Source organism: Anticarsia gemmatalis, chromosome 18 (assembly GCF_050436995.1).
Source record: "Anticarsia gemmatalis isolate Benzon Research Colony breed Stoneville strain chromosome 18, ilAntGemm2 primary, whole genome shotgun sequence".
In the NCBI taxonomy this organism is placed as follows: Eukaryota; Metazoa; Arthropoda; class Insecta; order Lepidoptera; family Erebidae; genus Anticarsia; species Anticarsia gemmatalis.
Genome location: NC_134762.1, coordinates 4398997 through 4421915, shown reverse-complemented (window position 1 = coordinate 4421915; position 22919 = coordinate 4398997). Strand labels below are relative to the sequence as shown.

Sequence of the window (22919 nt, the reverse complement as noted above, 5' to 3'; positions counted from 1 at the left end):
AAACTATCCTTAATATTGGAGATACCAAAAGGAAATGTGTTTATTTTAAAAAAAAAGTGCATTGCTTTTTTTGGACATTATGAAGCAATATTTTACTATTTAGAATCCTTTATAATACCGACGTGTAATTTGCAACTAGAGGCAAGCTGATGAGCTGAAAGTTTGAAGGCCACAGTCGTATTGGTAGTATAAAATATAATACCAAACAATTCTTCATACATTTAACTAAAACTTTTTACTCCTAAAGAGCGGGAAAGTAACTCAGCGGGATACTTGCTAGGGCTTTTATAAGTTCAAAATAACTTACGCCAAGGTTTAAATAGCACTAGGTCCCATGAAATTGTCGACAATTGAGTAAAAAAGCATAGTTTTAAAATTTGAAATAATCTATGTAGTATACTAGTATATAAAAAAGTGGCGTTAGTTACACCATTTATAACTCAAGAACGGCTGAACCGATTTGGCTGAAAATAGGTGGAGAGGCAGTTTAGAACCAGGAGATGGACACAGGATTTTTATCCCGTTCGGGCGCGTTTGTACCTGGTGAAAGAACAGACCTGACCAGACCAGTTTTTTTTTTATAAAACGGGAACGGTTTTTTGTACATAGCTAGTATATTCATAAATTCAATTGCAGTTATGTTGTTGATGGACTCTATGACGCAGTGGCAAGGTTACGATTGTCGCTCCTCTATTACCAAAGTAATATTATAATAACTGGGTATAGCACCCATTTATCTATTTAATTGAAGTATTAAAATTTAAATGTCCTCGTCGTGAACACTGTCTAGACAGCTACAAATTGTGACCCGTTTTAGTGTTCTCTTGACTGAATTGGCTGTATAATTCACTAAAAGATTATTTTAAAATATATTAAAAACATATATACTTAGATAAATATCTATTAAACCTAACTGTTTAAAAACGTCTAATCTATTTACCTAGTTAAATATATTTTACCACTGGGTACCAAAACATAACATTCAAATTTTGATTTAAAATAAGAAATTAAATACATAAGAAATTATAGACTCTAAATATTTTGTTATATAGCGTCATCATCATTAATGGCCCATATTTACATATTCAAGGGGGCCTCAGGCATTGCACACAGTTATCGGTGGCTAAAAAGATGCTGTAATGGCAAACCACATTTACTACAAATAAATAGAAAAAGAACAAGGAAACCTTATCTTAAACATGAAGTAGCCTTACAAAATATTTAACATTTTACGTCAACGAGTAAAATCAAGGCTTTTCACCTCAAATGATAAGAAAGCCGCAACAACCGTTACAAAGCATTGTTCTACCCTAATCCTTGCTGAAATGGAGACCGACTTGTGATAAAAAAGCCTCCGTGACCTATTTTGTCTCTTTTTACGAAGCCAAATTAAATTGTACGACCGTATGTTGTGCCTGATGTTATTTGTTAGAGAGGGATAGTTTGTAAATAAGTGTGCAGTATTTTTGGAGTGACCTAGAATATGTTGAACCTATTCTTTGTATTGCTCTTAGCTTTTTCTTGCCGCATAGTGACAAATTAAGCTTATTAAAAGGAGATTTAGCTTATGTTATTAAATTAAAACAGTTATTGTTTTGTTATATTCGTGAGAGACAGTTAATTTTTCAAGAATTTTACAAAATAATAACAGTTTTTAATATAGTACCGTAATAACAGGTGATGTTCAGATCGAGGTCCAGAGTTATAGAATATTTCAGCTATATGAGACTGAACTGAAACATACTTATTGAGGCAATAAGTATGTTTTAAAAAAACAACTTTTGAGGCAAACTCAATCAAAACAAAAACTTTACACATCACCGCTTTCTAATATTTATTAACATTACGCAATCTCCTCAAAACTAAATACAAGCAATTAATATTCCAATCTATATTGTAAATAAACTATCGTAATCAAACAATATTCACAATAAATGTTCCGAGTCTTGTTAATACAATACAACACCTAATTTATTAGTCCTACCAATATTATAAATGCGAAAGTATATCTGTCACTGAACCAATTTGAAATAAATCTATACTAATATTATAATCTATACTAATTACTAATTACTAATTGAATTGAATAATATTATTAAGCTGAAGAGTTTGTTTGTTTGTTTGTTTGAACGCGCTAATCTCAGGAACTACTGGTCCGATTTGAAAAATTCTTTCAGTGTTAGATGGCCCATTTATTGAGAAAGGTTATAGGCTATATATCATCACGCTACGACCAATAGGAGCAGAGTAAGTACCAGTAAAAATGTTACAAAAACGGGGAAAATTTTTTACCCGTTCTTTTTTATGTGACCCAAGCGAAGTTGTGCGGGTCAGCTAGTTTTATACAAAGATAGTTCGAGATCCAAGACTATAGAATATAGTTTGACTTTCTCCGTGGCGCAGTGGTTACGGTTGTTTTGCCACTACCATTGCGTCGGGGGTCGTGGGTTCGATTATTTGTGCGATCCACAAATAGTTGATTCGGGTTTGGTTGTTCTTTGTGTCCGTTGTTTATAGGTTGAGCAATCTTAGTGCGGGAGCAGTAAAAACAACAAAAAATCCCACGGGAACGAGAACTATGCGGATAATGAGCCATAGAGCTTTAAAAAAAGGAAAAGGGCGTGAAAATTATCTACATGCATAAAAACGTATGTAAATCTTTAGTCGACGCGGACAGAGTCGCGGTAAAGAGCTAGTAGACACTATGAAAGCTTTTTCTAATAAATTAACTACTATTAACTAGAAGAGGGTAGGGAATGTTCGCTTTATATTTAGCTAAACGAAACTAATTTCAACAATTTATTTGCGTTGGTCGGACCTGTCCTTGTTTTGTCAGAGAAAAAGCAATGTATCGGAAAACTCCGGACCCCAAAGTTAATGAAAGTCTGAAATATGATTGAAAATTAATTAAAATCTGCGTTGTGACGGCGTAGAGGTTAATTTAAAGGTGGAAATGATTTTTTTGTATAATTTTCGCTTGAATATTCGAGAATAGAAGATATTTGGTGACAAAACCAACTCTGATCGATTGCTTTGACAGTCTTGGTTATATACCAATAAGCAAATTATTTAAAATAATGTTTTAAACTTTATTTTTAAGGTCACTATAACCATAATTATGCATAAATAAATTTGCATTCAGGCTCCGCAGTAAATTACTCGGGATTACCTACATATTTGTCCTGATTTGTTAAAACAATACACATGCGGGGCTCACCGCACGTGCTGAATATAATATCACCATTGCAATAAAAAATGAGAAAATATATTGTCCTCCTTTCGCAAAGCAGACAATCGTCTCCGCTAGAATGAAATTGCAAGAAAAAAACTAATTTCGCAGTCGCAGGAAAAGGTATAGTTTGAAAGATAATTGTAAACAATTATTACGAATGAGATTATGAACATTAACTTTCTTTAATATCGTGGTAGCTCTCGACACATTAACATAAAAATTAACTTTTTAATTATTTGCCTTGAAACGTAATAGTTCCTTTCTTGGATTATTATGCAGCGACCTAGTCTTGAAATGAGTAGACTTTATTTTTATCTCCCATCAAGAAAGAGGACACAGTTAAATGTGTGAAATGTGTGCTACAAAGTAATACTGCTTAGTGCTTTATTAAATCTCTCTGAACGAGAGATTTAATAGAAGAGAAGAGATTCTCTATGAATCCCATATGGTAGTGGGGTGAGCCTGCCTGTTTCTCGCTTTATTTAATCGCTACTTTTAAAAAGGAAGCGATTGACGATGCCCGTGGGCGGTGTTTGTGTTTGTCATAACATTGTCTACTTTAATATAATAATAAATTTAACCCATTACTGTCCCACTCCTAGGCAAGGGTCTCCTTCCGTAATCAGGGAGGGTTAAGGCCTTGAATCCACCACGCTGGCCAAGTGCGGGTTGGGGAATTTGCATGCCCTCAAAAAATGTATTAAACAAATTTTAGGCATGCAAGGTTTCCTCACGATGTTTTCCTTCACCGTTGGAGCATGTGATACCTAATTATTTCTAATACACACATACATATCTTTTGAAAAGTCATTGGTGTGTTGCCTCGGGTTCGAACCTGCGACCACTTGCGTGGGAGGTGTCAACTTATACCACTCGGCTATCACTGCTCACGTGTCTATTTTTGTGATTTGTTATTTTGTCACGATTCTCGTGTAATTAGGAGTATATTACAAACGTTTTAATACGTTTTTTTATTGGTAGTGGGAGCAATCAATCTAATGACAAAATTGACGATACCAAAAAGTTTAATGATTTAAGCTTCATGATTCTTAATAAATCGTTTGCCGCTCAGTGAGCTCATCTCAGTTTTTCCCGGATGTAATTTAAAGATCCAGACCCCTTCCAATTTTTAAAAGGCTTCTTAAAATAAAAACCCATCACATTATGCCCTTGAATTTGGTAATCCAGCCTTATTTTGCGGAAGAAGAATTTATTAGCCTCACTCTTAAGCCTTCCTAATCCTTTGATTTCACAATTTAAGAGTTGGCAACAAATAAACCGTTTATGGCGGGAAATCTGCTGTCAAAAGTACATTGACCCGTGGACATAAAAGGTCTTAAACCTCTTTAGTATTTTATAGTGCGTCTAAACTTTTTATAGAGGTGTTTATTATCCTAAGTAAACGTGTGACACGTAAAATAGAGATTTATCACAAGATGCGGTTGACTTCGGTCATAAATATATATTGTAAATAAAATTTCCATTTTCACACAATGTAAAGTTTATTGGTCGAAAGTTATTTAGTATGTGAGTGCTGATCGTAAAGTTAATATTGATTTTAGTAGAAGGTATTATGGAAATTTACCGTTGTTGGAATTCAATAAAATTGTAGCCCGTTGGAAGATAAAATACATCTTCCTTTTAATTAACTATACCATAATACTGTCGGAAATTGATCACTGAGCTTGTATTTCATTAATAATATAATTTTACGCAACGTCATTTTGCATCAAAATATTCATAAATTATAATATTTTTAATAAGTATTTTTATATGGTGTTTTCTACTCGTATTTAACGGCATGTAAATATATCTCATCAAAAACATGTTTTTTGCTAAACATGGGATATGGGAAAACCCTCTTTTGATACTGCTTAAACAGCTCGGTTAGAGATTAATGACCGAAAAGTCAGTTCAGGGATATCTTTCAACTCATCTCATGGAGTTTTATATGTGTAAAACGTATTTAAAAAAATACATATCATTTCCTTAAATTCCCTAGAATTCAGATGAGATCGGGAAAATATTTTTATTTTATTTAACATAAATGTAAGTAAGTACATAATTATTGTAATACATACTCAAACAAAGAAAACAGTGGTGCTGGGGTAATAAAAAATAAGAAACAAAGTACATTTCCTGTAATAACTACTTATGAAGCTATTTACCACTCCACGGGATAGCTATAAACTAGCCACACGACAAATATATGTGTCATTACGTAATAATATATTTCCGTATGTTTGTTTATACGATTCGGGTAATTAAGCAAGCAGTAAGTCATGCTTTTTTTTGTTGTGAAACTAACAATTGTGGTATTGAGAAAGCTTTTTCTTAACAGTGGTTTAGTAGTTGCCTGAGTAAATACAAAGCAATAACAGCATTTAAGAAAATTATAGGCAGACCTTTTATCCCGATGGTACAAGAGCAAGGAGCAAGTGTACGAGCCTGGGTTCGATTAGTAGGTTGGGAAGCAGGTCTTTGTTAATGGTTTTTATGTAGTATCGACTCGGCGTCCTTTGTAAAGAAATCGCTATATGAAACTAAACTTGCTGAAAATCTTTGTACCTAATGATGAAATCTTAATTATGTAATATATGTATATTTAATTTAGCCTCTTAAGTAGTAAGTTCGGCTTGAAAATTCCCCAACACTTAGAAAACAGTGATTTTAGCTTAACTTTACCTCTTCATTCAATTACGGTATAAAATACGATTCCTTTGGAAACTTTGAAGAAGTTACTTAAGCATTCTAGCTGTGGGCACGTATTGCCTAAGAATTTGTTGTAGAACCTAATTGTTATTAATTGAGATAAAAAGAGGATTAAAGTTTGCTAAGAATAAATCCAATCTTCTCTTAATACTTTTACCTTTAAAGCCCTTTTAAAGATTCTCTTATAAGAACTGTTTTCAATTCCATGTTTCCTTGCCGCTCATTTACCTTTGTCTTACGGCAACGCGCAGCGCAGCGTTCAATTACCTGCAATACACAGGCCGCAACAATACCACGCACGCGTCGTGCATTGGACAAACGCTTGTGCGATGGGGCAGGTACAAAAAAATATCTTATTAAACAAAGTATCGTTCTCACTTTTACGAGATTTATTTCATGGTAAACTTGTTTAAGCCGCCCAATGAACTTTGATGTGACTAACAACTATTATCTTAGAAGATATCACCGAGATTTTCTTTTCATGTGCTCTTTGAAACTTTAAGACGACTTAGAAACTAGCTGCCGTAAATCTTAGTTAACTTCTTGATCCTTATCACTGAATGCAAACGTCTACGCACTATAATAAGGATTTCCGAAGTAATGTGTAGATAATAACATTTTAACAACAGCTCTTAAAACTAGTTACAGTGGAAAGGTTTAAAGAAAAAAAACTTGATAACTTTTGTAGTGAAAAGTACGTTTAGTTAGCGTTGTATCAGATTTGTAACTTCTTTATTTTTGGACATTTCTTCGTGATTTTTTATGCCATATATAACAACACATTTAAAGTAATTTGGCATAAAGAAACGATTTTACCAAAACTTGAGTTAGCGTAGTATAAATAGCTGCTTTCGATTTATTTGTTGTCTTACCAAATATTGGCAACCCCTTCTGCTTGCAAGGACAAAATAAACAAGTTAACGGCCCACAAGCAAACTACATTGGCTCGAAGCAGACAGTGCCCGCATCTTGAGGTCTTTGCTCCCAATACAAACATTGGTATATTCTGTAGTTCTGTACACATCATAGACCAACTCAATTTATAAGCAAAACCTTTGAGTATTTCAACAAATTAAAATTTCGACATTTGTTCGTCCTAGTTCGAACCCGTGTTTATCCAAGTGTAACAAAAACAAAACTTTACTAGTCGGTAAAAGCGGAACTATCCATTTTTAATTAAATCCCATTAAAAACTTGTAATCCGATAAATTTCCGGCATGCGGATGCTTTTAAACAGTGGATGTGAAAATAAGTTTCCTTTAGAAGAAAGGTCTTTAGGGAATCAACAAAATAAACTAAAATGAGGAACTAAAACAATTTTTCAAATAGTTTATTTTCACGTGAACTATTTGGAACATCGAATCTCGTTTTTAGGCTTACGCTTTTGCTTTGTGAAGTCTAGCGTAAAAGAAAATGTACAAAGGCGATATCATCACAATTTATTGGTTGTGGCCAATAATAAACGAAGTAGCGATATCAAATAAGTTGATACTTGTATCGAATGTCTGTAGAAGTAAAGCATTGTAAAACAAATTGAACAGAACCAGAAAATATGTCTCAAGATAGTCGTTTCGCTTTATTCTTTCCACACATACCTACAGATGTAGATACGGTAATTCAATACCACCTCCTTTCCGTATTTATTAATAACTTTACCAAACTCCTTCAGACTATTGAGAACATTTCACGGATTATTACAATAATCGATTAGTGCGGTACGGGCAGGAATCAAACCCAAGACTCCACGATCAGCAGTTAAAAACTCTTCTACTCAGACGACACAGGCAGTCAAACGGTATTATTTGAAGTTGGAAATCTCGCTACTAAAGTCCTCTGATTTAAACAATTCGCAAAGTGTTCATTGCTGGATGGAAAAAGTATACAAACGGAAATTGCTTTCAATCTTCAAGATAATCTCGTAACCTCTGCGAGACATTTTGAAAGACGAAAATATTTCTTTTAAAACAAAATCACAATCTACACACTTGGGAGCTTTTCTAAAAACTCTATGCGTTTTATTATGTGTTATTATGTGAAACTTATTTATGCGTTTTATTTTACACTAGCGGCCGTCCGCGACTTTTCCAGCTTTCACAACGTTTTTTAATTGCTGTTCCACTCTTATTAGCCATAAAGTGATGTCATATAGGATATGACCTTCTTCAATATTTGCACTAATAAAATATTATTTTTCAATTCAAACCAGTAGTTTTCAATATTAGTGTGTTCAAGCAAATATACTCTCGAGCTTTTTATTGTTATCCGTGCTTATTCCAGCTTTTCCATTTGAACCAGTAACGGCGTAATAGCTTAAATTGGATAAAAAAACCTTTTTATTTCTGCAAGTGGTGGCAGCTGGTTTGGAAAAGCGGAACAGCCAACTTTTTTACTTTCGCAATCGTACCGACAAAATATGTGCCGTAATAATATAGTTTTTTCATATTTCACTTATAAATATCACTATAGTTACAGACCTCTTACAAATGTATCAGAAAATGGAAAAACTGTTTATTGTATTCTTGAAGAAGACATACAAAAGTAATTCGTAGTAGTTCGTGTTTATGTAACACAATATTTCTTTATTTTACCTCCAAAAGTAAATTCTCCGTCGTTGGTCTGTTTTATCTCAGATTTCTAACAAAACAATGGACGTTTATTAGTGTTCTAAAAGTTCTTGCTCTTAATTTGATTGTAAATTCAAATGAAACGTTTCTCACGGAAATCTGGTTTTACAGAGGTGGTTGACCTCGAAATTTATAGCCCTGGAATACCTTTTGAGCTATTTTATTGTTTTCCTTTAATGCTGGAGGGCAACGTTTCTGTTATTTAATTTCGTCCCACCGAATTTTCGAGAATAGTTTCGGGAAGTTCTTTACGCTTAAAATAAAATACCTCTCGTGGGACTGTGTATCTGGATCCGACATTGATTTAACAGACGTTATTGTTACAATATGTACATAGTAACATTCTGTATCACCATTCCCTACTGTTAGTACGATCGAGTATAGAGAGTTTGACATTTTAATTGTTCTGCAAAATTAATTCCTGCGAGACGCCTACTAAAATTTCTCGATAGCCGGTTGTTGATAGTCCGTAATGACAGAGAATTGCACTACTGATATTTTTGTGGTTTAATTCTGCAGCTCTATTAGTATCGATTGGTAAGGCACTGGACACAAAATAAGCTTAAACTGGAACACTAATCAGTTATTAGGATTTGAAGTTAGGGAAATAAAACTATTAACTGCGTAACATTTTGTACGTTTTAGTAAGAAACTAATGCAAAAATAACGCCTGAAATCTGTGCTTAAAACTCGAACAATAATTAACTCGTTTCTTCCACAGCTGCAGTAGTGATCGCATTCTTCGTCTGCTGGGCGCCGTTCCACGTCCAACGCCTGTTCTTCATCTACGGCTACAACCTGCCCCAGTTCCATGTCATCAATGAACACCTGTTCAATGTGGCCGGAGCTCTGTACTACGTGTCGGCGACCGTCAACCCGATTCTCTACAATGTTATGAGTGGCAGGTTAGTTTACAAACAAATCTTTATAATAATTAACTGCACGTTTTGTGTGTGGTTATCGTGACCACCTCGTCGCAAAAACCGTAGCGCTGCTTGTGGAAGGTTCTAATCCCACCCGGGACAAATATTTGTGTGATGAACACGAGGATAAGTATTTATTTTCCAGATATTTGGCTACCATAGCACAAGCTCTGCTTAGTTTGGAATCAAATCACCGTTTGTGAGTTGTCCAATAATATTTATATTTCTTCATAATTCACTTATTATTGTTCCATTGCTGGACAATTGTCTCCTTCTAGAATATGAGAGAAAGTTTTAGGGTCATGTCTGAGATAATAATTTCAAAATAACTTAGACACCATTTTGGTTCCCAAAATTTCGGTCGGGTTACATCGACCTTGGTTTTAACTGCTAAAAGCTTCGGATCTTTTAAGAAACCGAGGACTTACGAGGTTTCACTTTTCTTAGAACTCAAAAATATAATATAATTGAAAAAATTACTAATTCTTCGAAAATAAACATTGCAAGAAATGAAACCAACAAAATGTTCTCAAATTAGGATTCATATATATGAAACAGCACAATTTAAAAGTTTAAATTTTTCGTTCTCAAATTCTTTCAATAATCGTAACTTTTTACGTCATGCAGTTATTACAAGCGTCAAAAGTCAATTTCAGAGCAGAAATATGACATAATAACATCGTAAGCCATGATCATGAAATGTTCTATCGAGATGTCAGCGCTGTAAAGTTTCAACCTTGAAGGAAATGAAGTACATACATAATGTTATGAGATTTTGTGCTGATATTGGAGTCTGAGGTTTTGTTGAAATGAAGATCTCAACTATAGATAGGAACTAGCCTTACCACAGGACTTCACTCCCAATTTAAGGAAACTTTATTTTTTTTAAAATCTGTTGTTTGGTACTGAGTCATTTACTATCTCCGTACTAAATTCCATAAAAATCTATTCAGTGATTTAGCCATGAAATTGTTTCAGGAGAACAGAATTTCGCATCTATAATACTAGTTTCCATCCACAACTTCGTCCTTCAAAAGATTTCCCGTGGTAAAAAGTATCCCATGTATTAATCTAGGCTATAAACTAACTATGTATCAAATTTCATTCAAATGCAGTCAGTATTTTCTTCGCAAAAAACAAACATACATACATACGAGTACATCCATCCTTACAAACTTTCGCATTTATAATATTAGTAGGATTACTGTGGATGTTACGTAACTATGTTTATAGTTCGATATCTTTCGAAAGTATGGGAACAGACTTAAAGTATGGGACAGTATCTTCGTTATTATTTAAATTGTTTTCAATATAAAATTTTGATCAAGCATTGCGATAAAATTACTAGAGGCGTCGCCCGAAGGCCCTTCTTGAAATACGGCTCCTTTTCATTCACTAAATTGAAAAAAACCTCCCAACAAAAGCCTTTATCGCGATAAATATCGAATATCTATTAAAAATACTCTTTTTACTTTTTTACGATCGAAAAAATATTACTTCGACTTTTTATATCAGCAATATTTTGGTACAAGTGTCAATTAAAATATTTATTGGAGAATAAGATAAAAAAGCAGTTCTTTGACTGTCGGAATAATATTTGTGTGATGTTAGTTATTTCTCCATTCCTCTCTATAGATACAGAGTGTAAGGGACACGTAAAAATCTTGTAATGAGAATTTAGTTTTCATAGAAAACAAAGGGTGTAGACGTACTTTTTTCATAAAACATTTTAATTTCATTAATATACAATGCATATGGGAAACTTTAGAAAAGAAAGTTAAAAATGTATTTGTTTCGCATCTTTTAATGGTATCGTTTTCAAAATATCTATATCTATCACCAATTTTAGATGCCAGGAGCGTTTTCCTTACACCCTATTCGCAAGAAAGATATGCCCTGTTTATTTAAGTTACATACAGGCTGCTGTCAACTTAAGCCTCAGGCGTTATATACACAGCTCAAAGTTCAGATTAATGCCAGACATAGTTCCGTCTTAGGTTTAAACCACAATATATATCCCAAGATACGTCAAGCTCACACACCAAAATATGTTGTAATTTATTTGTACAAGTATTATTTCGACACAAAGTGGGCCATATAACCAGTAATTAACTTGAATGATTTCTGCATTCAAGTATTGTTTAAATTGGCCCTTTTTTTGTTTTGCATATCTTTGTCCCAATTTTATAAGAACACTGTTCTTTTCTTTTTAACATTTGTGTGGCACGTGTATTGTCAAATATATTTTCGGAAATTTCCGCAAAATTGTATTTTTCCTCTTATTGCTTGGCGTTTTGCGCAGGTTCACTGGTGACGAGTTCACCCTGCCTTTTGGGATAATACTAGATAGTAGTTTTGCTAACCCAGTTACCCCGTCGCCATATATTCTTTAAAAAAAAACTCTTGCAATAAAATAATTGCAATTAAGAATGATTACCAATCATTGTCAAAAAGTACAAGTAGACTAGAATCTAAAAAAACGCTCAATTATTTTCCTCAAAATAAATTCCCACAGGGAAAAGTGCTTCAAGTAACCAGGCTTTATCTATGTTTGGCGACCCAAATAAAGGAAATTGAAAACTATTTACTGGCACACTGGTTAACAAGGACAGTACACGTCCTCGATATTATATATAGAAACACTTTACCTAACTTAAAATTAACCGATATCATACTCTCGACATATTTCATGAAAATATGTATCAAAACGACATTTATAATATTAATGCTTAAATAGGAAAGCACGTCATCAACCTAGTGTCAAAGTTGTTCAAGCTGCCCGAAAGGCCTTTGACATGGTTTAACGACTGTTATCTTTATCGACAACAACCAAGACCGACTTTTTACGTACCCTCCGAAGCACGGAGACTCTCAGTTAAAATACCACTATACGGTCAACCATCTACAGAATCGATCGTTTGCCGACCGGTGAGCAAAACTAGCCAGGCTATGAGCGCCTAATTTTCCCTATTTTCTGTATAAAAAGGCTATTTCGTATAGGTCATTTTAAACCAGAGGAGAAAATTTATATAATTGTTCATGATGTTTTAATGAAATTAAGTAATTCCTAGAGGAACGTCTTGAGAAAGCTTGGTAAACATGCAAATGGCGGGGTTGAACTTAGGAACAATTGTGACTAATTTGTGCAAATTGGTTTATTAGCATACTGCACCGCTCGTACTGGGACAATACGAATAATTAACTGCGGTAGTTAAATTAACAAAACTATTGTGAAACATGCTTGACGTCTCTGTTTTTAAAAGACGACCTTAGACTGTTTGATAGCTAATTTAAACAATAAAATACTACAATGCAAAAACGAAAAAAATACATCATTCGTCTCATTCGTCTGCATTATGGGTTTAAGCAACAGACTCGTCGAAGCGGACCGTCAGAAGCAAAGAATCTTCGACATGTATCGGTGGACCAGTTATTTTGGTGAGAAGACTCCAATTTTTTTTCAGCACTTCCACAACACTCTTGATTTGCAATACAGTCAGGCTCTTTATCTATACTAATATTATAAAGGTGAAGAGTTTGTTTTTTTGTTTGTTTGTTTGTTTGAACGCGCTAATCTCGGGAACTACTGGTCCGATTTGAAAAATTCTTTCAGTGTTAGATAGTCCATTTATCGAGGAAGGCTATAGGCTATATATCATCACGCTACAACCAATAGGAGCAGAGTACCAGTGAAAAATGTTACAAAAACGGGGAAAATTATGATTCTCTTATGTGACGCAAGCGAAGTTGCGCGGGTCAGCTAGTATCGGAATAAAATCGTTTTATTTAATCATAAGTAAGGGACATACCTACTTACCTATATAATGGAACAATCCAAAGAGAAAAAAGTAGGTTAATATAATACAAGACAGTATTTACTCTCAGAAAACACTCCTCTATATGTGGCAGTCAGATAAGAAAATAATACATTTCAACAGTAACATTACAATAATTAACGACGTTCATTTATATGTCGAGAGCCCTCGCCAGCCGCTGTGAACCGAGATAATATAATTAATATAATGTATTAAATACAAGATTTTGTCTTAGAAAGCTTGTTTCGTGATTTTACCTACATCAAAATATTTTACGTATAATAGTGTCTCAATAAGAGTATTTTTCATGTTTTCTAGTACCACGCCTGTACGAAATAAATCGAACAGTAGCGCAATTCTTTACTATCGAGTATCGAGAGTTTGACATTTCAAATCTTGAGGCAAAAATAGTTTCCACGGCGCCCGCTAGAGGCACTGATAAGATTTTCATACAAAATTTCTCGATAGCTAACAGATTGTCAATGTCGATAGTGGTTGAGAATCGCGCTACAGTAGCAACAGATTTCAGAAATTCTTTCACCTTCTTTCACCTGAAAAAGGCTGCGATATTGGAAAATAGCGAAACGATCTTTGAATCACTTTTAGCACTTAAAGCTACGTTATTTATTTATTTCTATATAGATGTACCTTTATTTTTTACAAAAGCGTTCGACATTTTTATAAAAAAAATCTTGAACGATGCTTCTGGAACAATTTTGGTGATTGGTACCAATCTCGGTTAATAAATTGTATAGTTTCTTCTTTCTATAATTGCACTTTTAATCCTATTTATTGTTCGCAAAACGCACTTTAGAATGGTGGATTCAACGTACTTACAATATAGATATTGACAACTCTAACAGAAAGATCCAATGATGTAGTACGTATATTGGAAGTATTTATTAACTCTGTTATATATAATTAACAACATTTTTCAACTTGCGAATTTTCATCGCTGTCCAGCGGAAAAGTTCGCAGAACTAGCTAGCAACATTAAAATAAATAAATATTTTTGGATATCTCACACACGGTCATCTGTTTCCAAACTAAGTAGAGCTTGTACTATGGTAACCACGCAACTGATAAACATACTTATATACTTCTAAATACATACTTATATAGATAAATTAACATCCAGGCTCAGAACAAATACTCGTGTTCATCACACAAATATTTGTCCCGGGTGGGATTCGAACCCGCCATTGCCACGTTGTATGACAATGCTTACCTATATTTAATCAAGGAAATCACTTCTTAATATGCCTACTATGTCACATACTACGCGATCATATTTTAATAACTAATGAAGTAAGATAACACCGCCTATATATATATGTATACATAATACATCATTATAAGATGAAACGTCTTTGAAACTTGAGGCTTCTCACACTAAGTGCTCAGGTAAGTAGATGAATATAATAGTAACTATTATTGCCATGACTTGGTACCTTACGTAATATATTATGTATGGATCTCTAATTGATAGCAGGTTGACTAATGAAGCTTGGGAACTAATTGTCATAAGTACCTATTTGAAATTGTTCGAAGAATGTCTGAGGTCTCACGCATTATTTTATGACATTTCCAGAAATAACTGCTGCTCTACTCTAACAGGTCATAGCAAGATGTTTTATAGCTTATAGCCCATTGTTTTTAGAAACCCTGAAAAACTGTTATATAAATATCAGGCTATGTCTAATACGAGTGGAGCAGCATACACTACGTATCTGATTGATGATCATGAGGTCGCGTATTTGATTCCCGGGTCGGGCTAAGTACTATTGGTGTTGTCTTACCATAGTAGCTCAGAAATTGGTAACGTGTATGGTAACAGGCTTACCCTCCTTTTAAGTGGCTTATATAATGGCTAAAATTATGTCATTATAACACATTACTTAGTAGAATGTTCTTAATTAAAATATGTAAAAGGAACCTTTAACTAAGGATCTTGTATTTATTCATTAACCGTGCATACAATTTTAATTTAATTAACCCCGAACTCATCAACTTGAACATACAAACGGTAAAATTATGAGGATACTTACCAAGAATGTCATAATAATAGAAATTTTATTTTTGACTTAAAAAAACATAAAATATTTTTAAATTCACTTGAAACATTTAATGTGTTTAGTAGACTCCAGTAATGTTTATAATCTTTTAAAAAAACAATGTGAATACTGAATATCTACGGGAAATAAATAGCATTTCCTAAGTGATTCTATTTATTCGTAACTTTAACTATATACCGACTCTATCAGAAATTTATCGTCTCGGATCTTTTTTCAAGAATATTTTCTTTAAGGTCCATCATCCTACCTAAAAAAAGGTATATTTTAGTCCTAAAATAAAATAGAGTTGACGTAAATCCCACAAGCTTTCCTATCAGCATTCGTTCCCTTTGACTGATAGCGATATGAACTACCCAGTTTTTTGCTACATACAAAAATAACTTGATATATCGATGTCCTAAATTACTTGTGCCCAAAAATATCAGTCAAAGTTTCTGATTCCGATAGCGAGGTTTTATGCAGACGATATGCCTTTAAAGAAGAGACGGGTATTTACGTCTACACGCCAAATATCTTTGCGTTTCTGAATTGTGCAATTTTCTCTTTTTCTGAATATTTATTTGACTATGCCGTTTTCCGGGACCCAACCCGCAATTGGCCAGCGTGGTGTACTCAAGCCCAACTCCCTCATTACGGGAGGAGACCCTTGCCCAGCATTGGGACATGGGTTAAACTTATATCTAAAACCCTGTTAAAAATAACAAGCAATGAAGCAACTTACAAGATACAATGATAGATAGTTAACCTAACCAAGTTAGCACATTCCAAACTTTACTGAAAGATACATTATTGAAACCGAACATAAATCAAAACTAACATCTGTTATTAAAGAGAATCTCTGTATAACAGTGCTAGTTTACAATAAGTACCTTAACCAGGCTTCTGTGAAACGGAGGCGAGAGAAAGTTTCCACAAGAATAGAATCTTGTTAAGTCAGACGCTAACTTCAATCCAATTGTATGAGTAATAGCTGGCACGCACGTTTAGAAACTTGCGCATGGAAATGAGCAAATTCGCTAATGAGTTACTTACAGCCTTATATTATAGAAGCCTGAAATGTAACTCCCTAGTTAAATTATAGTTCCTTACTTTGCGTGGGAGAGGCCATTGCGCAGGAGCTGAAACATTATTACAAGAAACCTAGTGGGGCGGTTCTCTACTACTAGTCACTCCTGTTAACCGGCTAGTTATGTATGAAAGATTGATCAGCGCTTCGAGCGAGCACTGTAGGAACTATTTTTGCAGAGCATTTTAAATGTCAAACTTGATACACGATAGTTCTATGGAAAATCGCCTACAGGAACAAAAAGACCGGTCGTTTACCTTTTGCGTAACCGCTTGTTGCTATATTTAGACCCTGAAAGTTATGTGTCGCATACTTATTCTTACTGAAATATTATATTTTACTAACGGGTAGTGATAATACTAACAAAATTTTATTTATGAAAAAATCCGTCAAAGGATTTTGTTATATAGAGAAATTACCGTTATTATTTTAAAATTACTAACAAAGCTTTGATCATATTATATGTCAATATTACAAAAACAAATTTCACTTTTAGCTTTATATACAAGCCCAACCCGTTTCAAACTCATGAATGGAATACCTTATTTCATTGGGAACAATAAACAATAGTATGTCAGGGTCGCTTTAAGTCTCACGACATATTGCGACATTTGTAAACTTTTGACAAACGATGGCAATTTATAATTTCAACGTTTTCAACACTCAGCTCTTAGTCAGGCTTTGTTCGTTGTAGAATTGTTTAACAAGGTTAACAATGTATAGAGATAGATCTACAAATTCTGTTTTTATTTCGTTTTCTAGAAACTTAATTACTTAGTTAATACGTACTTACTTATCTATACTAATATAATAAAGCTGAAGAGTTTGTTTGTTTGTTTGATTGTTTGTTTGTTTGTTTGAACACGCTAATCTCAGGAACTACTGTTCCGATTTGAAAAAATCTTTCAGTGTTAGATAGCCCATTTGTCGAGGAAGGCTATAGGCTATATAACATCACGCTACGGTCATTAGGACCGCTCCTAATAGTAGCAACGAAAAATGTTACAAAAACGGGGAAAATTTTGACCCATTCTCTTAGGTGACGCAAGCGAAGTTGCGCGGGTCAGCTATATACTAAAAAACTAATACCTGTCAAAGAGATTTCGCTTTAGTAAAGTGAAGCTACGAACAAATTGTTTGTTAACGTACTAGATTTTATTTTTTCACGCGTACATGGGTCAGACAGTATTAAATGGGCATATTATTGTAAAGCGAGTATCTAGATTAATCGACAATCCTTATCGAATAGTATTGCCGATTTGGAGAACGAATTGAAAGCGAATGATTGTTTTTCGAAGAATTCAGATTAAGCCCTATCTTTGTCTACTCACAATAATACTATATTCTTTACACCCTTTACACTTCCCATTAAAGTGGCAATGTTGATTTCCGAGCACGGCGATGCGTAGATATTTTATGATGCTTTGTTTTAATATTTCGTATATTTAGTGTTTCTTTAGGTGTAAATATTTTAAAAATAATATTCTGTAAATATGTAAAGGATAAAATAATTCAATAGAATATAAACTATGCATAATATGTATTTCCCTCTTCCCACTGTTGTTAGCTGGTACAATAAATCACTAACAAAAAACGCTTAATTCGTTTGACAATAAAAAGACAATCTACGAATATTTGTAATTAAGTTACAAAGTTACAAGTCACAAAGATCGTTGACCGCTAAACTTATCAGCAAAATTTCCTCAACTTTGATCGTCTTAGATCCCTCCCGCGGGCTAAATCATTTTAACGGCTTTATTTATTTTCCAATTATTGTAAACACTTTTTCTGTTTTTTGCTTCATTATTTTAAGTTTAAACCAACTGTGAAAAGAGGATATATTCATAGTGTCTTTTTTTACCAATGAACATATTTGTTATCTCGTATCTTAGGATTTTTATTATTATTTACCTGTACTGTCCCACTGTTGGGCAAAGGTCTCCCCCAAAATCTTCCATCGGTTTCTGTCATTGGCTATCTCATGCCACTCCTCCAGATAGGTGTCCAAGTCACCGCACCAACGTTTAAAAAAAAATGAAGGTATCCACGTTGTTAAAACGAGTGCAGCCGTAAAACGTAAGCGAGGGTTCCAAAATGTCATTTGATGTGTGCTATCAGCGAATATTGTCCATAAGTTTTAAGCACGTTTTCACAACCGGTGTATTTTTGGCATGTATGTTAGTTTCATAATACTTTCGTATTTTGCATTACGCTTACTACGCTTTTACTAGTTACGCACTGAATATACGTATTATTTAAGTAATAATACGTATATTCAGTGCGGCCCATATATCTCATTCAAAACCAGGCAAGAGACATAAATGATTAATTTTGCTATGTTCAGATAGCATTTCTCACAAACATTTAACCACAATTTAGAGGCCTGTGATAAATGATAGGAAATGTATAAAGGACTTATGTCTTAAGTCTTTATAGTTTGAACAGGCATAGTGTCAATGATCTCGGCGTTTTTGACAGTTTAGGTAGCGCGTGTAAGAATATTAAAATTTGTTTATTTATTCAAAGTTTTTACATGCATGCAATAACAGTTTTAAATATTATGTAAAAGTTTGTACAAAATAATATATTATTATGTAAATTATACAATTTATGAATCGATTTGAAATATGAGGGAATTATCTTTTTGGATCCCATCTTCCAAATGTTGGAGTCGGCTACCAGTATCATCGAATATATGGAGCACCTGCATATTAGACCTCCTCTCTTGCCCGGGGTATAACACCCTCCGTACCCCTCCGTAAGACTGTTTGTTAAACTTTAAAGTTTCTTCCTACCAGTTACGACTGCCAAAGACCTTTGAAAATAACCGGAACCGGACAATTTAACGAAGGAACTCAGTGTGTATAATAAGGTAACCCATCCTCAGACAAACCTCGGCAAGCGTAGCTTAGCTTGATAATCGATCCGCCCGGGTGTTGTTACTTAGCCCCGAGCGCCTAATTATATTAATACTTTCGGTCCGGATACGTGAAACGTCACGAGCAAACCCACAGTACAAAGTTTTATATCAAAGCTCCCCAGTAGCGCTACCATGAGTTGGTAACTATAGTCTCCCGGAGACACTGTAGTTCTCGTAAAACTCGAACAGCGTCTCTAGCGGATAGTTAAGGTACCAAAATTGCTACCATGGGTCGCCATATTTAATAACGTGTAGTTAAATTAAACAACAGTGTATGTAGATTGGCTTTGTCGTTCATTATTTCCCTATTTGAGCCCACTGTTGTAGTTGCGTTCTCACGTTAACTACTCTAGTTTTTAACTTCGCCAACTCATGGTAGGGCTACAGAGGTAGAACGTGTCAAACTAATTCCAGTTTATATCCGGACTCATTATATTATTTTAGGAACTTAACACCCCAAAGGTCCCGGGACTTCCGAGCTCCTGTCTCTAATTTTGCATATATTTTAGAATATAGGAAACTATTTATAGCTTTAATTTATTGATTCTATAAAAGTAATATTTACGGAAAATATTTTTTTTATTTTTTTAGTGTCCCGCCGCTGGACAAGGGTCTCCTCTAGAATGTTGGAGAGGATATTTCAATAAAAAAAACTTTAAGTAGTTTCTTGTTCAAACCTTTACGTATGTAAAACATTTAAATATATTATCAACAAAATAAATATACAAAACGTAAACCAAAATAACATTTAAATCAAATAGTCTCGAATAACTGTCTCATAAATATGGACTCCAAAATTGACTCAACAATATTTTATAATATTGAACCAGCCTTTTATACTACAGCGGCATATGAATTTAAATCTACAGCTGCTGGCCCTGAAATTCGACACTTTGCAATTTTATCTTTGTTTAAAGGCTGACCTCGGCAAGTTTTCATTTGGTGTTGAATATTCGAATTCAATATTACACGAACCCTTTACAAAAACGACAATGAAATTCCAATGTCACCTTCATTTTGCATTCACTTCGATCGCATTCCAAACTGCAAGCAATTTTGAAACTTCGCCTGATTTCTACTCGCCTCTAATCAAAGGAATATCATACAAATTCATTCAGTCATTTTAAAATAGTTATTATTTTAAAATTACTGGAATATGTATTAGCTTGTTTGAAATATAATATGCAGTTTGGACACATACATATACATATATTATACGCATATTTTTTGACAAACGCAAGGTTTTTTTTTTTTATTATTAACTTTATAGCATCATAAATTTTAGACAATACTGTATCAAAATTTTTGCACGTTGTTTTTAATGGTGCATAAAATCCGTCACGTCTGTGAAATTTGTTTATGAATTGGCTATTATGTTCACAAATTGAAGTGAAAAGCTTCAAGTTAGTGAACCCGCAGACTATAGTTACTTTAATAACGTGTTTATGTGTAATAATAATTTATGTCGTATCTTGTACTTTTGCAGTTTGGTAGAAAAAATATGATTATTAAGTTCTCAAGTATCAAGTGTTTAAAAACCTTTAAACAACAAAAAAATATTATAATCTACTATAAAATTACGTATATATACGAACAACTAACAAATGTTTTAGATTTCAATTCACACTCAGTAAACCAGAACCTTTAACGTAAGAATGACTCATTTGTAGCTAGTAGCTACAGACAGTATTCCGCCCGCGTAGCAATCCCTACGATATTCGTAGAGCGTCGTAGACGTAGCTTACTACGCCGTAGCAAGTGGAACTTTCGTACATAATTCAACATCGCTAGCGATGATAAAGGGGAGTTTGCAATGTAACAAGGAATTCAAAGATCAGATAAACTGTTTTAAAGAGCAGTGAACTAAGTTTTAGAGTAGTATTTCAGTTACAGACTCGTGTCTTTCGCTTAGAATCTTTATGTAGGTTACATTAGATTCGTAGAAGTTTTATATGTCAATATGATGTTTTTAAACACTGAGTTTAGGAGCTAGTGGGTGGTTTCTGTATTTATAATTTTTTTCTGTATTTGTATATTTATTTCCGTATTTATATATATTTAAACTAATATCTTTATTCACTAGTGTAATTTTTATTGTGTCTACGTTCCTTTGGTGTATAACAATCGCAAGATACAAAGTTACGCAAATACTAAAACGAGGAATTTTTCCTAACCCTCAAAGAACGCCACCAGATTCGATCCTAAAAAAATTGTTTAACTTTATTCACATTTATTTTCCAAATCACGTTAGATTTATTACAAGAGTTCCATAACTAATGTAAGTCTAAAGACGCATATTTCCACTACCAAAGTATCAATTTAGTCTTCTTTATGATACCTAAGTACGTGAAGGTACCAAACTAAACAAACTAGCCCTAGAGAGTAACAGAACCCTAACTAAATCAACAGAGAAAGTAAGTATACACCCAACTAGCACACAAGCGCTATAACAAGCTGCACAATGGCCGGTTAAAGGATTTTTATAACGCCTTAGGCTCCTTAGTAAGAAGTATAGTGGTTCTATAAGCGGCTACAGATCTCTTGTAGCGTCAAATAGGCCCATACTGTCCAGCTTATAGCTCTACATTGGATCTACAGTGGTCGTAAATAGTAATTATAATAGAACGTAGTATAGTAGTAATACAGGAGCGCTAAAATAAGATGAAGGTGGTATAATCGCGCTACAAGAGCTTTTTCGCAGCTTCGTGGCGCTTACCAGCTGTTGTACAGAGGTGGTTAGCGCCACGAGCGTTCGAAAAAGCTCTTGCAGCGCGATTATACCACCTTTACCTTATTTTAGCGCTACTGTGTAACGGTTATAAATGCTAACGCTCTAAATTAGTAATATGGTCGGTTTATTGTGGTGTAAACTAAATATATTGTATTAAAATGAATCATCAGTGACAAATGAGGAGACATTTTATTTTTACGGATTGGATTATGAAAATAACAAGTAGTCTATCGCTTTTATTTCTTTGTGTACGTGATATGAAAGTGCGAGTTCCAGTTTGCTGTCAATATATATGTATATTATCGTCAATATTTTCATGCGCCCTCAAAATATTCAGTTTTAAATGCAAAAATTATATAGATATGTGGATTTGAAAATTGTATTTTGAACATAAATAAGACTTTGAGTGTTACAGATAGTTTAATTAGGGTTATAGGTAATAAAAAATGATTTTAATTATGTTAACGTTACCAGGCTATAGATTTATATGATCTTCAAAAGATCGTAATAACCTCAAAAAATATGTTTACCAAATGCTGTAATGGCGTCTCGATCAAGCACCTCTCAGAGTTGGTTACATCTGCTCTAGCGGCTTAAGCTGTACAAAGGCTCTAGTGTTTGCTGTTGTAGACCTGAAGGTTCTGCAGTTGTGGCATAGGAGTGCTTCAATATAATTGTTTTGGTCGCACACCAGCATTTTACTCGTACTTTTAGGGGTCAGTCGTTGAATATTAAAATAGTTTGAAATTGTTTTTTTTCATTTTTTTTTAAATTTTATTTTATTTTATTTTATTTTATTTTATTTTATTTTATTTTATTTT

The 22919-nt window shown here is 33.8% G+C and overlaps 1 protein-coding gene across 1 annotated transcript in view; it reads left to right on the top strand.

The window, feature by feature from the left end:
- The window catches only part of LOC142980675 (neuropeptides capa receptor-like), a 139359-nt gene that overhangs the window by 91174 nt on the left and 25266 nt on the right, over positions 1-22919 (top strand). The window contains exon 6 of the mRNA XM_076126187.1: positions 9290-9473. Coding sequence (XP_075982302.1) covers positions 9290-9473 — 184 coding nt within the window. The remainder of the gene's footprint in view (positions 1-9289; positions 9474-22919) is intronic.